Below are 18,906 nucleotides of genomic sequence, written 5' to 3'. Positions count from 1 at the left end.
ATGTGATTAGTTAAAATGTAACTAGCTTTCCCGCCTCTACTTCCTCCTCTTCTCGCAAAGGTCAAATATATTAATTATTAATGATACCCTTTAAGGCTTATGCTGGCGGATCATCTCTTACCTTTTGCGTTGAAGCTTAGCTTTTGAACTTATGCGAATTCACTTACTTAAACGGTCCGTATTGAATGTTTGTAAAAATGTCATTTGGGTCGGACCAAAAACTTTGGGCCCAATTATTATGTTTAATTGAAGGGATTTTTTCATAAATATGTAAAAATATAGTAATTAAATTTTTCTTGATTTGTATGGACAAATTTAATTAAAAATAATCAGATTATAAAAAAAAAAATATGGCATAATAATGATTTTTTTTACAAAAGTATGAGAAAAAAATCACATAGAAGAGAATACAAGTTTTAAAAAGCCATAAAATAATACTTATAAAAAAAAGCCATATTTTTTAAAACTTTATTGAAAAACTCATATAAAATGTAATTTTCACTTGAATTTCGAGTCCGTCAAGATAATTTTAGGCTTAACAAGAAGTTTTCACACATGAAAGTGTCTTTCTTGATTATTGTTTACAATTCACTAGATTTTCTGCTGTAAAAAAAATTGTTTACTACTTTTGACTCTTAAAATATTCACACTCACGCAATCAATGACAAAATTATTAGTATGATAAATGATCTTATTCCCTAATAATCAAGAGATTCTCACACCTTTTCTTTTTAAAAATGATAATAATAAAATAAAATATTTACTATAACGACCTATAACATGCATCTCACGAGAATTTACACTTTGCACAAATTCTTTCTATTTTCCAAAGATATTGCTGTTTTTTTCCTTTTTATATCTACCTTTAACCGAGCTTTATTCTCCCAATTATTTACTTTTCCATAATAACTATCTATTTATAAAAATTAAAAGAAATATTAAAGCTCAAATTTATTTTGTTGCTGTTAATTATCTCATTTTTCCTTCTTTTGTAGTAAATTTTATATTTTTAAAATATTTGTCTATAAATAGTTTATGTCAAAGTTCGCAAATGTAAAATTGTAACTATTTTCTTTAAAAAAGTGAGATAGAATATAACATATATATATATATATATATATATATATATGGAGCGACTACAACGCATCACCCTTTTTTGCAATACTGGTGCATCATTTTTCTATTTCGGTACCTGGATAGGTATAATCCCAAATTTTTTTATATGACGGTGTACATTGTATGTATTTAGAATATCCTGCAAATTTTCAAGAAATTTTGAATGATTTACGAAGTCGAAAACAGAGTTCAAACTGTCAAATTTTACACGCGTACACAAAAAAACAGACAAGCGTGCAACAGACAGTTTAGACCCTGTTTCGGTACCATAATTTATTCAGAATTTCTTAAAAATTTGTAGGATGTTCTAGATAGCTATAATATACACCATCATATAAATTTTTTTGGGATTATAACTATTCAGGTGCCGAAATAAAAAAAAGATACACCGGTGTTGCAAAAAAAGATGATGCATTGTAGTCGCTCCCATATATATATATATATATATATATAAATTAACTAAAATATTGAGTTTTGGATTATATTCACACTTACCTACGACCCACTTAATTATTTAACAGAAGATTATTACGGCTAATAGTATATATAATCTAGCTAGATATTCTTAATTATACCGACCTCTTATATTTTAAACTTCTTTACGTTACTATAAGCATATGATGATCGAAGATTTGAACTTTGAACAAATTCTTTTCATAATTTATATTAAAGGAAGTTTATACCTAAATTATTCACATATATTCACACACACTAAGAGTTTTATACGAATAAAATGTGATCTTGTGTTATCCAAAATTTTTAAATGTCGACGTAGTTATAACTAGTTATTATTTTTTTAAATCATAATTTGAAAATATTGAAAGTTTTCCTTAGTGTAAATTACTTAATTAACTTAATTTGTATTATAGCATATTTACTTTTTTTTATTCAACATATATACTTATTTTTTTCACAACAAAGGTATTAGTAAAGAATTTCTATTAAATCTTTAATTTTGATTTTTCCCCAGTTCTTCTTTATTGGTCAACACAACTATTTGCTTTTTTAAATTTCTTGTTACAAACAAAATAAACATTGAAAAAGTATACAAAGGTAATTACAAAATTTTCCATTTTCATCAAAACAAAAAAACCAAAGGATATATATCATTTGATTTTTTTTTTAAATTATGTTAGATTTTTATATACTTGTTGGATTGAATTTTTTGTTTATTGTTTAAATGATACAAATCTTATTTTAACTAACTAAATTTTGATCAATTGTATGTTGATGAAAAATTGTAACTTTTCAAACTGATTTCCTTGAAAAACAAAAGGGGCATTATATTAATACCCCAAAATTTGATTTAGACATTCTATTTTTATTAAAAATTAATATAATATATATATTTATCAACTTATGTTCATTTTAAAAAAATTTCTTCTTCTTTTTCATATTCCAAAAAATACATATAAATAAAATATAATTTAAATATTTAGACATACAAAATTAAAATATAAAAAATTTATACATTTTCTTTTACAAAAATTATGAAAAGAAAAGAAAATAAAATAAAATGGTTGAAATTAACACAAAAAAAAAAAGTTAAAAATTAAAGAATATAAAAAAATTTGAAAAAAAAGTGTTAAGAATAGATTAAAAAAAATAATTTAATTTAATGAAATGGAGTACCAATATATATTATTGGGTGTAAATGTCATTCTCAAAAACAAAATTATAAATCTAATTACCAATTTACCCTTATCTTAATATTGTTATCAAATATATAAACATAATGATTATCATAGCATAACTACAGTCAAAGAAGTTTGATTGCCAAGTGGCAAAACATAGACAAAGTAACAAATCACAATCATTCAGGTTCTAGACTTCTTGTCTTAGCTCTAGTTTCTTAATTACTAAGAAAATGCCATGTAACGGCTATTTCTTTCTTTTCTGAAACCTTTTTAGTGTTTGGCAAATAATCTTTTTCTTTATCTTTTTTTTTATAATAATAATTTTCTAATATATAATATATTTGCATGGTAGTCCATTCATACATATCTCTCTATCAAAAAACCCTTTCTGGTTTGAGAAAAAGCTTCATTCAGTTACTCTTCCTCAGTTATTTGCCTTGATAATAACTAATGCCACTTCCTTTATCCAACTTTTGGACCAAATGCCACTTGGCAAAGTGTTCTTGTCTTAGTATCATCACAAACTTAACTAAAATATAAATATTTGGATAAAAAGCTATAACAATTTTTTGAGAAATTGGTGAAAATAGTATATATTTTTTTAAGCAGAGATAATTTTTTAGAAAATGACTTTTGTTTAAAATTCGATCAGTTGTCTAAATTTTTCGATCAACTATCTAAAATTTTTGACCACCTGTCGAAATTATGAAAAATTATTTTACAAAAAATTATTAAAACTAGACTAAAGTACAAAATAACTTAAAAAAATAAGTCATTTTGCCCCTAGACCCTAAGTTTAATTATGAAACTGACCCACAAAAATCTCAACCACACAAATCATAAACCTTTTACTTTAGAAAAATGGACCCCACCAAAACAATATAAAAGAACTAGTCATTATCCCTCATTGATTAATGTGTTTGTCTTAGTACAACTACCGAGTGTATGTTTGTCTGATTAAGAAATCACTTTTATAAAATAGGGTTGATGAGATTTTAATAGGATAATATATAGTTAGTGGAAATTGATTAATGAATATCCTCATTAATTATTAGTACTTGATAAAAAGCAATCGATTTTTTCATAAAGAATGTTCCGATATAGATGTATAAAAATATACATGTATACATATAAAACTTATATATAATAATTTATAAAGGAGTAATCGCACTTGGTATACAATATTTAATACATAATTATCGTGGTTGCTCTTTGAGTTTTAATAATTCACTCAAAGTGGTTTGCTGCGGATAGAGATCTTATAAGCTTTATATAGAGTTTGTTGCCAAGATAATAACACTTGAGTGAGATGAATTTATGAAAAAAGAAAAAGAAAAAGGACAAACCTAACAAAAATATGATTATTGAACTCCAAAGAATGAAGAAGAGTTAAATATATATATATTTATACAATTCAAGCTTAGAACCAAGAAATTAAATTCAAGACCACCTTCAATAATACAAATCAATTACTCACATAACACTAAACAAGGTTCTATATAATAAGTTAGAACTCCTCCATGAGAACCTTTCATTGGAAAAGAAAACTAGAGCAAATTTCATACACACAAGGCCGACTCTGGACTAAAATGAGTTGTCAAATTAGAAATGACCGATTCAATTATAACTAATTATCAAAAATTGGATATCTAATTTGGATCAGATTAGAATGAATTTTGAAGATCTAAATTGTATCAGGTTAGTTGTTGGATGATATATCACTACAAATAAAGGTAACTTTTAGTGACAACTTTTTAGTCACAATATGTATTCTGTGTGACTAAATGTCACTTTTAGTAACTGCAAAAAATTACTTGTGACTAAAAAGTCATACTCAATAACAAGTTGTAACTAATGTAGTTTTAGTTACAACTTATTATTTTTAGTGATAAAATTTGTTGTGACTAAAAATACATTTAGTGGCAACAAATTGTGTTGATTTTTGTGACTAATACTTTTAGCCATAGACTTTTTAATGATGACATAAGTAAGATGATTTTTCTTTAGTCACAAATTTTTTGTTTTTTTGTAGTGTATGCAAAAATCCAATAAAACTACGCGAACCGATCCAATTGTATATATTTAATTATATAAGATTATGCTTATAATTTATGTTGTATTGTATGGTGTTGTATCATTTTGAACAATTTTGATTTTTATAATTTATAATATTATGAATTATTTGAACAAATTAATAAGCTAAATAAATGCTCAAATATATTTGATGGATCTAATCCAATCAAATACATGCATAAGCAAGAGGACATATCCAATAGATAAAACCGATCCATTCGAATATGGAACTGATCAGTTGAGGCAAGTTAATTTGTTTAGATCGGTAGTAAAAAACCAATCCAATGAATAATTGAATCGGATCAGACAGACTGGCGGCCTAAATACATTGGATGTAATCCAATAATAAACACATATATACCTAGAGCCTCCTCTTTATGAAATTTTTATTTAAATATGCATAAAATTAAAATGATATAATTTCATTGAAACTAAAATTTTATGGGACCTAAATCTAATTTTTTCTTGGTCTCCATTAATACCAGGGTTAGCCTTACACAACTACACAACCCATGGCAACACTCGATTTATATAAGCTTTCTACTTACAAAATAATGGTGAAAACTGTACGCCCAAAAAATAGACAGCACAACTAAAATATCTATCGATTGAATCCCATCAAATAGAAAACTTGGTCAAAAACATTATTGTAGAACCCTTCTTCCCACTCTTTTAACTTGCTCTAAAACAAAGTCACTTTCACACAAAAATCTCAATACAACATATATAGCTCTCTAATTTTGCTTTTCAACTCCACTGTTTGTTACATAATTATTAAAAACAAGACTAAAAGAAGATACATATACTACTGACTTAATTGAAAGAATTAACACATGGTAACTAACTAATTATCCAAATTATTAATTACAATCTCTCTATATATTTTTATATATAAACATATAAAAAAATGTGATTCTACAATTGCATATGATTTGATTTAAGATTCGATCATAATTATCATCATAATCATATACTTTGGATGAATGATGAAGATCGTCCCATACTGCTATTACCCTTAATTACTCTAAATTTTCTTATTTATATACATAGGGGACGGTTACAATATTTGGTTTTTACATGTGTGGATAGTATCCCAATTTTTTATATGACATTTTACATTGTAGTCATTTACAAAATACCATAAATTTTCAAGAAACTCTGAATAATTTATGGTGTCAAAAATAATGTTCAAACAACTTATTGCACGAGTTCACATAACAACAAGCACGCGTGTGAAATTCAACAATTTAAACATTGTTATCAGTACCATAAATTATTTGAAATTTCTTGAAAATTTGTAGAATTTTCTAAATAACTATAATATGCACTATCATTAAAAATATACATATTAAAAAAAATATTGAGTGGGACATACTAATGAAAATGCATAGAGATATCAAATTAATTAATAAGAGTTATGATATGTGCATTTAAAATATACACCAAAATATTACACATAGTGACGTGACAGTTTAGATTAGTTAATCACATTTATCAAAATCGAGACCTACTATTTTAAAAAGTAGTACCACGTCACCGTATATAATAAGTGTATATTATTTGTACATGTATAGATAATCATTAATTAAACTTGGGCACCTGCCCCAACTTATCGCACACGCACACACACACTAGGTCCGCCAGTGTGCATGATTGAGCTTTATGTTGGGCGGCTTTCACTTTTAAAATGGGCAATAGATCTCTGGGCTCCATTTCTCTCTACTCTTTACACATTTCAACATTATTATATCAAATTAAAATAATAATAATAATAATAATACAGAGTTGTGGATTTACTATACTGTCCCTCAAAATGGGTAACCCTAATCAACCCATTACAATAACTTGGGAATATAATATGTTGACTCATAAAATTAGTCCAACTTTTTTTTTCTAGATTGGATTGATAATGGGCATTGTTGGAAATTTATTAATATAAACTCTTAAAGCTGCTTATTAGTAGTTTCTTCATATTAAACTCGTTGACGGATGGAACACCATTGATAAATCTATTTATTTTTGTTATTATTATTATTAGTCGATTTTCCAATGTCAAGTTGAGTAGGATTGTACATATGATCATGTTAGAGGAACTGATTCGCCTTGATTTTTTGTGACATAAAGTTTAGTGTATTAATATATATATATATATATATGTGCATGCAAAGTATACTTTTTTCTATCTATAAAATCACACAGACACATATCGAACACGTTGGATTCGATATTATTGACTTGGATTCCACAATTTATGTTCTTCCTATTGTTGTTTTTTTTTACAAAAATACTAATTAATTCTACCAAAAATATATACATATATATTTGTAAAGCCATTATATACACAAAAAAATAAAATAAAAATCTTCGTTATAATTCCCTTTTATAAAGTGGGGAACAAAAGGAATCACTTCCTCTTGAAGTGAACTAGTTTCTGTGTAAATGTGAAAACCATAATACGTATATATGAATCATTATTCTTGCCCTTTTCCATGCACCACAGATTTTGATGGTCTCTTAATGAAAATCATATATTTTTCTTTTCTTTTCTATTCTATTTTATTAATTATTTTATGAATTTACCTAAAATTGATTCTCAATTGAAAATATTTAGTTTTAGTATAATTTGTGTTATTTTTCAAATTTGACGAAATGGTGCTAAAAGTGAAAAATTGAAGAAGCAGCCCAAGTCCACATCACTTCATCTATGAACCCAAAACGAAACAGCTCCAATTTCTCAGCAATCAGCCCAATCTAAGCTCAACGGGTCTCATTTCAGCTACAAAGATCGGCCCAGCTGTTCACTCCTGTAGGCCCGATTCAGTAGCCCAAACCGATTCATCGTTTGGCGGCCCAATATTGTTTTAAGCCCAAGAGATATCAATTTCTTCAAGGGATTTTTTCATAAATATGGCTTTTAGCCATTAATATGCAAAAATATGGTAATTAAACTTTTCTTAGTTTGTATGGACAAATTTAATTAAAAAAAATCAGATTATGGGAAAAAAAATATGGCATAATAATAATTTTTTTACAAAAATATGGGAAAAAAATCCCATAGAAGGAATACTAGTTTTAAAAAGCCATAAAATAATACTTGTAAAAAAAAGCCAAATGTTTTAAAACTTTATTGAAAAACCCATATAAAATGTAATTTTCACTTTCTTCAATTCAATACACCGCAGCAGCTTTATCATAAGCTCTTCTTCGGCCCAGCCATGTCTCTTCACGAGCTCGTACTAGAGATTTATGTGCCATTTATTGCTTAACTTACAATAGGACAATTTCGAGTAATTGATGGAGCAGATTGGATGGTTGAGCAATACTCGTGCCAAATCGATGATAACAAGGGCAAAGCCCTAAATATGAGAGACTCTCAAAACTCTATATCAAATATCAAATCTAAAGTTTCTTTATAATAGAACAAGTGAGGTATTTGTAAAACTTACACAAATACGACAACATAAAGTAAATTAACAAGATGACAAATTAATACACCTAATACATTCTACAATTATGATACCTCATAATATTCTAGATTATTCTTACTACATCATTCACCCTCTTTATGAAAGTACTTGACCGAAAATTCAAATTGAAGCATAACAAAAAGGCCGCATGAGGACTGAAGGAAGCTCGAATTAATGAAGCAAATAGCATCAATATCATTGTTGAACTTGCTAGAGTACGTGATAAACCCCAATAGAAAAGTCTCTTCGAATCTTATTCCAAAATCAAAGTGGTACCATAGTAACAATCCAACAAAATAATAAAAAATTTCAAACTACCCACCATTGTCCATGTCTTCCCATTTTAGTCTTAAAGCCTTCAAAATCAATACCTAAAGTACCAAATGCTTGACGGACAAAATTAGCATCAAACAATTCTCGCTTTGCATCCCTACATGCCTTTTGAATGCCTTCTTTTTCCATCAACAAATCAAAACTCAAATTTGGTGGCCAAGTGGGTCTTTTGAATGTTAATATAATTATATTAAGTATAAAATAGGGGACACGTGTCATCTTTTTTTTTTTTTTTTAGTGTTTTAAGCAAGTCCCATGATGATGGATGGCAACTGGAAAAATAATAATTGTTCAATAATTAAGCTAAACATACTACTAATTCTTGTTGACTCTTTAATTAGAAGTTGGGCAGTGTTAGCTATTGTTATTATCTTTTAAACAATTAATCATCACAACTTTGTATATAAATATAAATATGTTAGCCAAGAATAATTCAATAAGTTTCTCATCAAATAAAAAAATTCATATAATATTCATAAATACATATACATATAAAGAATTCCTACATATACATCTTTCTCTAACACTCTCATCCATGGAAAAGTTTATCAAACTTCCGATTAAGTAGAAGCTCAATCTTCTTTTCCACCAAAGCTCTGAGGACACTTCAAAACCACAAGGAGTTTCTCAATATTTCCAGGTGTTCGATCAATTGCCTCTGAGAACCATGCCTGGCTATTTTATATTAGATTTCATCCACTTAAGCGAGAAGTGAGATTAACGAAGATGTCTTCTCGGCATGGAATGGTGAGTCCCCCCATGGGATGGCTATATCCATATTCCTCCACAGCTTGACTCAGCAAAGCCCTGAACTCATGGTGGTTCAGATACGAAACCGGAATCACAAAACGTTTCTTTTGGTTCTCTCCAACGTAAACCGCACAACAGCCCTTGGGAACATCTCTACCATTATTCAAAGCAGTCTTCATTCTCAGAAGTTGCTTAGCATTAACAACACTAGGAAAACGAATAGCCATGGTGAGTATATATATATATAAATTTATACTGAAGAACTCAAAGGAACGATATGTATAGATATGAAGTTTTGATGAGCTGATAATACTTAACTGACCATAATATGTATGTGTATATATAGATGAATTATATATGTATAGAGTTGATGAATGATATAGATTAGCGTGTGGGGAATGAGATAGTGTTATCTTTGGTTCAGTTGATGAGTCATAAAGATTGATTTAAGGGTGTCATTCATGGTTAAAGACAAGCTCTATTGTATATATGCCCCCACATGTTTAGGGAAAGTAGCCATTTACATGTAAAAAGATCTAATTGTTATGTTGTAAAGACATTAAAGTTGTGTCTACGTACTCTTCCTTTATCTTTTTTTTTTTTTTTTTAAATAAAGAGGAAAAAGACGATTTTACTGCCTTTATTACTCACTGTTGATTCATCAACTAGCTTTATAGCACAAAAATCTTAGTGGGAAAGTGGGACATTCATGATCCATTAACACAAGTTGGCTGGATATTTTACTAATAATCAAAGATTCTTTGTCAGAAAAGTCAGTTCCAATTAATCATTCAAGTTAATTATGATTAAAAATATAACAAAGAAATAATATTTGTTGAGAAGTAATTAACTTGATATTTCTTGTTTGTTAATATTTTAGATTTTACCCGATTGAAAGAAAAAATTGTGATAGAAAAAATAAGAAATTGGTGAAAATGACATCTTTTTAATTAAGTGATTTTGCCATCTGACCTACTTTTGATAATATTTTTGCAAAATATTCTCTGTCTAAAATTTGATCAGTTGTCTAAAATTTTCGACCGACTATTTGAATTTTGACTATTTGTCTAAATTTTATACTATATGTCTAAATTATGAGAGACAATTTTACAAAGAAATATTAAAACTAGACTACAGTGTAAAATAACTTTAAAAAATAAGTCATTTTACCAAATGACTAAGAAAAAATAGGAAAAAAAAATTTCCCTTTAAATTTTGTATAAGAGACTTTTTTATATGAAATTTTTTATTTTAAAAAATATTTGCAATCGATCATTCTAAATTTTATTATAAAGTTAAACTATATTCAAGTTTTATATTTTGTAAAGAAGAAATTTTCAATTTTTTTTTATTTGAATCCAAAAAAAGAGAAAATGAAATCTTTTGGTATTCATTCATTTTTTCTTTCTAAAATTGAAGATCCAAAGGTAGGTGAATAATTTATGAAAAAATTAATTTGTTGACCTAAATTTCTAAATACGAACAGTTCTTTTCCCGTTTAGTCTACATATCTATTAATTTTCTCATTTAAACTCTATCATGATATATTATTTTCTTTTCTTTTCTTTTTCTCTAATAACGTTTCATTTCACAAAGAAATAATATTGAAGTAAAATTCATCAAATCGAGTAGCTTAGCATATTAATTATTAGTACTCTCATCACTTAATCATTTTTCAAAGGTTTTATACTTTTTTAGATCCTGTGTTTTTTCTCATTACCTGTTTGGACCCTGTATTTTGATAAATTATTTCTTGGACCTTATGTTTTGTAAAATAGTTAAAATAGAATCCCAAACCCGATTTTGGTCAATGTTTTCTTAACTAAAATCATAAATAATTTACCAAACTAACAATTCAGAACAAAAATAAAATTATTCTGCTTAAAAACTGTGTTGTTATAGTCAATTTTTTCTTCATCAAAATTGAGTTTATGATTCTATTTTAACTATTTTACAAAACATAAGGTCCAAAAAGTAATTTGTCAAAACACAAAATATAAATAAACAATGGGGAAAACACAGGATCAAAAAAATATAATTTCTTTTTCAAACTAGCTAGACGTACTAACCAATTCGTAATCCAATTAATGTAAAAAAAAAACAAAAAAAGAATGGTCTTATTATTTTATTAAAATGGCTTTGGTAGATGATCGATAGCAATTAAGTCATGTAATTGACATTACAAATTATTAAGTCGTTGAAAGTAATGTGAGAATTGTCCAAAACCAAACTGTAGTAGTCGTACGGCACTACCACATGGTTTTGTCTACTTGAAACTTATTATTATGAGAAGATAAGAATTGAGATGGGACACATTTGCCTACCTACATACAATAACTACAATTATTACATAATAATAGGCCTAGGAATCATTATATAAAACTTGTTTTATATATCTTTTCATTATTATTCCTTGTGTTCATTTTGCAAAACCAAATTCTAAAACTCAACTTTTCTTGAATTGAAGTACTTAAGAAAAGATATATAGAAAAAGAAAAAGTCCATATATATAATGAGCTACTTTCTATAGCTAGCTTTTGAAAGTCAGCATATAAATATATATATATATATATATATATTTATATTGGCTAAGAACACAATGCAAACCGTGTTGATGCAAGTGTACTGATCTCTATATATGTCTATGTATATATACATATATACAGGGATGGAGCCATAGTCGGACCCAGTGTTAGATTATGGGCCTGCCTCTCTCCTGATTTTTATTTTAATTTTTAGTATAATTTTTTTTATTACAATTCAGTACATGCATATATATAGAGAGCTTTCTAGGTAGGGTTATTACTTTTGTCCCACTATAAGAGCATTCTCTATATTCGACATTTGGAGAAATTATAATATAATTTGTTTTGTATGACTGCGTATATGATAGTTATATAGTAGACATTCCGCTAATTTTTGAGAAATTTTAAATAATATACAGTATCGAAATCAGAGCTTCAATAGTCTATTTTCCACACGCATATAAAAAAAATCAGACACGCGTGCAAGTGACTGTTTGAACTTTGATTTTGGCAACGTAAATTACTCGAAATTTCTCAAAAATTGGCATGATTTCTGTTATAACTATCATGTACGTCATCATATAAAAAAAATTGAGTTATAATTTCTTCAAGTGCCGAAAATAGAAAATGCACCCACGGTAGGGGCAAAAGTGATGCCCCTACCTAAAAAAATTCCTATATATATAATTTTTACATGTAACATTTATATTTTACTCTTTAATTATGTATATATGGCTTAGATAATTTTGTATATAACTTTTACAACTATATTTTTTTTTTTATATATTTAATACAATTATATAAATTTTTGCTCCTCACATAAATTTCTTTTAGGGTTTCCATTGGATCGAGCTACATGCATTGGTAGGGGCCTTGGTCCCCCATTTTTTTAAAATAAAAAAGTAAATTATATAGTAAATTTGTCTTGATTTTCTTCACAATTATGCATCTAGCCTTTTTAAATATACAATTTTACATTTTAAAATCCCTTAGCTGAGATGGTACCATGCCTCTGTTCCTATATATACAGGGGGTGTTTGGTACGATGTCTGTACTTATGTGAGTAAAGTTAGAGGGGTTTAGATTAAGGGTATGCGAACCTCAATGTTTAAAGGGGTTAAGATTACCCTCAAATCAAGCTAAAAAATAAGATTCACTTGGAAACACAGACCCCTAAACTATTAAAAATAAATTTACCAAACATGATTTAGATTTGACATTGCCATTCCCACCAAATCAAACCCCTACCAAACAACTCCATAGAGTGTGTGTTCGGCCCTTGGCACTAATGCATAGAACGAGACACAATTACGTCCAATTCATTCTACTGATTACGGAGCTGAAGATAAATGTCATGAGGGGCCATTATATATATATATTTTTTTATGGGGAGCATTATATATAATATACATGTTTATTTATTTTTTAAAATTTTTGTATAAATTTTAAAGAAAAATATAAAAGCTTGAGGGGGCCATGGCCACCCTCATCTTCGTCATTGATCCAATCCCATGTGTTGGACTTTTGGAGAACTAAGCATAATTTTGTTTAGGTTGGGTTCTATGTGTATAATCTTAAGAGTAATTTTTTTTTAAAGAAAAAAATGTTGCTAAGGGATAATGCCCAGCACTGTTACTTAATACTTAATACGACAAATCATTATTGATATAATTTAATATCAAATTTAACCTATTATATTGTTTCTAATACTAAATTTCATCAATCAATCAAGATAAAATAGTATTAGGTAGGATGGATGGCTATAGCAATTTATATATACGCTCATTTTAAAATTTAATAAATTATTTCTATATTATAAATATATAAAGCATATATAATATAATAATTATTAAAAAGAGTCCCATCATATATCCCATCATCTAACAATGAAGTCTTGTTATTTAACTAGCCCATTAGCTAGATATGGTGATCATTTAGTTTTCGTACCGAATTACGTACGGATAAATATAGGAAAACAAATGCATGTGAAGATGTCATAATATTGGGACAAAATCAATGAAAACCAACCACGTACGTCAGGTACGTACGGTACCTATATATCTAAGTGAAGTTGGGGTACTGTACTGAGTGGTCTTCATTTTCGACACTTAAAACCAACAAAAAAGACAGTTCGATTGGTCGAGAAGAATTCACTGCACTGCTATCCATGCTTGACCGACAATTAATATTAAAATAATAATCGCAATCGGTCAAGTTGTTACTATTTTTTTCTTAGGAGTGCCAACACCTCAAAGATATTGGTAAAAGGGCGGTGCAAACACTGTAAAAGATAGCATACTGTTATTTGGTCATATATTATTTAATTTAATAATTATTATTGTGTAAAATGATTTTAAAATATGATTACATGAGTATTGTTATTTGATACTTGAAGTGTCGTCTTATGATTAGTTAGCGATATATCATAATCCTTATTAAATTCAAATAAGTGAGACCCAACATTAAATTGCATCAAAAACAGTATATCACCTACTTATGGTGTTGTCCTTTAGCAATTCTCCAATTACGTACAAAATAATGAACAGAACCATATTATAGGCTTATGGCCAATGATATGTACACGACATGCAGAACCATATATATTTTTATATTAATATTTAGTGTAACTTTTTTATAAAAAAAAAAAATTCAATATTCATTTGTTTTTTTATCTCTCCAACTACCACACTAAATATCATATTTTAAAAAAAATACATTATCTTAAAGCAACTCTTCAAAATAGATGTTTAACTATAATAATGAATTAATTAGAATATAAATAATAGCTCTACTCCAATGACTCTTTTATATTTAGTTTACTCTAAAATAGATAATACCAAATTAATAGATTAGCTAAAAGTGGAGAGCTACCTAATTTTTTTTAAAAAATAGCTTTATAGGCTTTATAGTCAATTTTGACTTTTGTATTAATTATATAATAATAAATAGAATTAAAAAAAATTAATAAATTAATTACAGTTAGATAAAATAAGGAATATGAATGAAATGAAATTGATAAAAATAGCTCCCTAAAATAGTTTTTTTATTTTTTATTTTCCTAGTAATTTTAACTAAAAATTAGCTAATTGCTCCTATACAAAATTAATAGAGTTGTTTCCACAGTACTGTAGCCATGCCGATGGGAGACATGAGGGAATTAAGGGGGAGAGGGGCCAACGAACGAATGTTGTCACTTTTATTTTCATTTTATTTTATTTTTTATTGACTTTTAATATTGTGTTAAACCCACCGAAAAAATGTTCGTTAAAAAAATAATAATGTTCTAAGTTTTTATCGTACGTTTTAACTCAAGTGCTCATTAAATATATATAGTATAATACATATTTTATTAGTAGGAATATTTAATAAAACATTTTTGATCATTCATGCATTAAAGATCATATTAACCTAATTAAAAATTTTAATTAGAAATTGACATGCAAATATATATAAGAGATATCATTAGTGTCTAACACGACAAAAAAATTATTATATTATTATTGGTACAATTTAACATTATATTTTATATATTTTAATTTGATAAATATTATAATGTATTATTATTAGCTAATTAACTCTATATCATGTAGTGTTCAACAATGAATCAAATAATCACACTTTAATATATATATATATATAAATGCATGCATCAAAAATATATGTATACATGTAAAAAAAACTATAAAAACAAATGTTGCAAAATATTAACTACTTCATAAAAGGATAAAGAGTGGTACAATGAAAATAGATAATGATATTTTATTTAAAGCCACATTTAGAATACAAACAAATATTACTATTCACATACAATTTTATTGGTTAAAATTAATTCTCATATATATATATATAATTCAACTCATTATTAGTAGAACCCAAAGTCATTATTACATAATGTTTGTACGGAACAAGCAATAGCTAAGTCCTATAAAAAAAAAAAAGGAATAATAATAATAAAATAATATATAGAACTTTCTTCCCTCCTTCTAATTAAAACCATCCAAATTAGCCTAAAACCTCTAAGCGAGTTTCTCAACGATATTCCATGTGCTCCAAAGGTGTTTGCTCATTTGCCTCAGAGAGATAGAGTTGTTGAAATTTATGGGTACTACACAACTGAGAATCCTCCTCTTGTTGTTTACTCCTTTCGTTTTTACTTAATCGAGAAGTGAGACTGAGGAAGATGTGTTCCGGGCAAGGAATGGTGAGTCCTCCCATGGGATGACTGTATCCATATTCTTCCACAGCTTGACTCAGCAAAGCCTTGAACTCGTCATGGTTCAGATACCAAACCGGAATCACGAAACGTTTCTTTTGAGCTTCTCCAACGTAAACTGCACAACAACCCTTCGGAACATCTTTTCCATTGTTCATCGAAGTCTTCATTCTCAGAAGTTTCTTTGCATGAACTACACCAGGAATCCGAATAATAGCCATCGATATATATATATGATATATGAACAAAGAAAATGATCAACAGAACAAAGCTATATATTAAAGTTTGAGTTGCTTATTATTGTACTTGACTCTCTGATCAGAAACTAATAAGTAAACTAGCTATTTATACATATAGAATTATCGTTTACAGTGCGTATAACGCGTGTGAGGAGTCAGATATGGAGCTACATGGGTCCAAGTGATGAGTCATAAAGACTGAGTTCCTGTGTCATTCTTACTTCAAATGTATAAAATATATGTATATATATATATATATTTATAAAAGGGAATTTACTCATTTTATATCTTATGTTTTTATTGAGTATATAGTACCCCATATTTTGGAAACATAGATATTTGATATAATATTTGATAAATTTTTGTCAATATAACTAAACTGTCAGCAGTTATATATAATTTGTAGCTCGTATGAATAAGAGTAATTTGATTAAATTGGTAAAATTTTATTAATTAAATTTGAGTTTAGGGTATCAAATATGTACAATTTTAAAATACACGGTACAAAATATGTACGATTTTAAAATGAAGAGTAAAAAATATGTATGATTTCAAAATATAAGGTACCAAATAAGCATTATTTGTAAACACAGGATAACAAGATGATACTTTGCAAAAACACAAAGTATCAAATCGTTACCTACCCATTAAAAAAAAAAAAGACCTACTTTTAGGTTGTAAAGAAGAATATACTTAAAGTTGGGATATCAATATGTAAGGTCGTGATGACGATTATTATCTTATCTTTTTGAGATTTCTATTGCTTCTGTGAGTGGATTGATCAGATCAAGTGGCACAAACATCTTTGTGAAAGTGGGTCATCAGTTATGCCCATGTGTGGTTAATAATGATAATAATCATCATCGATAAATGAGGCTATGTACTACGTCGTACGTACTTATATTATAACTAACTAATTTCGACCATCAACCAATATATATATATATATATATATAGTATTTTTAAGTGATATGAGTACAGTCCGTACCTTGTTTTTAGTCTTAATAAACCCCTTCATGAAAATGAAAATGAATTATGATCTTTGTTTTTGTATTTTTTTTTATAATGATATTGCTAAAAGACTTTCACATTTTATTTTACTTCACTTAGTATAATCACTATATATTAGTTAATAGAGCTAGTATGTGAAAATGAATATATATATATATATACTCATGACATAAACATATATCATTATGTTATTACTAAATTTCATTTGGTTGGGAGTAATGAAAATAGAGAAATGGAAGAGTTAGAATGGAATAAGATTTAAAATTATTAAGAAAATTGATTTTTATTTTTATTTTATCATGCAATGTAATGACATTGTTTTTTATTTTTGAAACGAGTGATAATCATTCCAAAAATATAGTAGAAAAATCATTATATTGGAATGACGTTTCAACACCCTTTAAGGGTAGGATTTTATTTGGTGAGTTTTAGTTGAGAGTGGTTGAGATTAAGGAAATCTCAAATTCAAGTGTTCAAAGAGTTTGAGATTATGTAAAAAAAATACATACTAAAAATGAGATTGATCACTACTTAAACATAAGCTTTACACTAAAAAATCATACCAAACATAGGTTTGGTTTCACATTCCTATTTCCAAGAACCCAAACCCCTATAACAAAACACCCCCTTAGTTTCTAATAAAACAAACGATGGGAATAAAAATGAATGGAAATTCATTCCATTCATTTCATTTTCCCCAACCAAATCAAACGGGTACTACAACAATTAATGCTAGTTGCGGCGTAGCTATTAGCGTCGGGTTTAGTCCGCCGCTATTATACAGGATATTAGCGGCGGACTAGGGGGTCCGCTGCTAATTATGTGTGATTATTTAAAAAATATATAATGATATGTATTAGCGGCGGACTACCCATTATTAGCGACACATTTATTTTTTCATGAAGGGGTGTCTAACCTGGGAAACAGAGGGTTATTTTTTTAAGTTTTATTAACGGCGGATAATAACCTTTATTAGAGGCGGATTATCCGCCGCTAATGGATAAACTCATTTATTCGCGACGAGACTCCGCCGCTAATACATTTACGGTTTAAAATTTCGCAGCCCAATTTCCTTATTCTCTTCCCTTCTCTCTGGCAAAACCCTTCTCCATTTTCTTCACTGTTCTCTCAGCAAAAAACAACATTTCTGGATCTACATTTCACTCTAATCTCTGTTCTCTCAGCCCGGCCACGCCGCAGGGAGGCCCTCCGCCAGTCGATCTCTCTCGCGCGTGCTCGCCAGTATTCTCTCGTCCACCTCTCGGTCTGGTAACATTTGCTACACAATTTGGTATGGGAAATTTGAGTTTATGTGTTCTTGTGCTGGATTATATGTACAAACTGCTTTAGTACCTTTCGGAAACGGTGGAAATAAAACGCCCTACCACTAAATTTTAACTAACTTTACATAATATTCTTTAAAATAATGGTTTTTTAATTTATAATTAGCCATAATTAATTAAATGTTTATTTTTGTTAAATTATATTATGAATTATTTTTAAAAATAATTAAATTTAATAAATATTAATTTATTTCAAATA

General features: G+C 27.8%; 2 protein-coding genes across 2 annotated transcripts; both read right to left on the bottom strand.

Moving 5' to 3' along the window:
• Positions 1 to 9,318: 9,318 nt before the first annotated feature.
• On the bottom strand, positions 9,319 to 9,603 carry LOC133784735 (auxin-responsive protein SAUR19-like). The gene has a single exon (XM_062224014.1). The coding sequence runs from the start codon at positions 9,601 to 9,603 to the stop codon at positions 9,319 to 9,321; it is 285 nt and encodes a 94-aa protein (XP_062079998.1).
• A 6,043-nt stretch (positions 9,604 to 15,646) lies between these two features.
• LOC133781726 (auxin-responsive protein SAUR24-like) lies at positions 15,647 to 16,411 on the bottom strand. The gene has a single exon (XM_062220798.1). It carries the CDS (start codon positions 16,333 to 16,335, stop codon positions 15,931 to 15,933), a length of 405 nt encoding a protein of 134 aa, XP_062076782.1. The 5' UTR covers positions 16,336 to 16,411; the 3' UTR covers positions 15,647 to 15,930.
• Between the last annotated feature and the right edge of the window lie 2,495 nt (positions 16,412 to 18,906).

The sequence above is a fragment of the Humulus lupulus genome, chromosome 6 (genome assembly GCF_963169125.1).
Source record: "Humulus lupulus chromosome 6, drHumLupu1.1, whole genome shotgun sequence".
Taxonomy (NCBI): Eukaryota; Viridiplantae; Streptophyta; class Magnoliopsida; order Rosales; family Cannabaceae; genus Humulus; species Humulus lupulus.
The sequence above is the reverse complement of the archived record's forward strand: the minus strand, read 5'-3'. Positions and strand labels throughout refer to the sequence as shown.

What these genes read in the sequence shown, in the direction of transcription:
- LOC133784735 (XM_062224014.1), bottom strand. Translation starts at nt 9,603, where the DNA reads ATGGCTATTCGTTTTCCTAGTGTTGTTAATGCTAAGCAACTTCTGAGA.
- LOC133781726 (XM_062220798.1), bottom strand. Translation starts at nt 16,335, where the DNA reads ATGGCTATTATTCGGATTCCTGGTGTAGTTCATGCAAAGAAACTTCTG.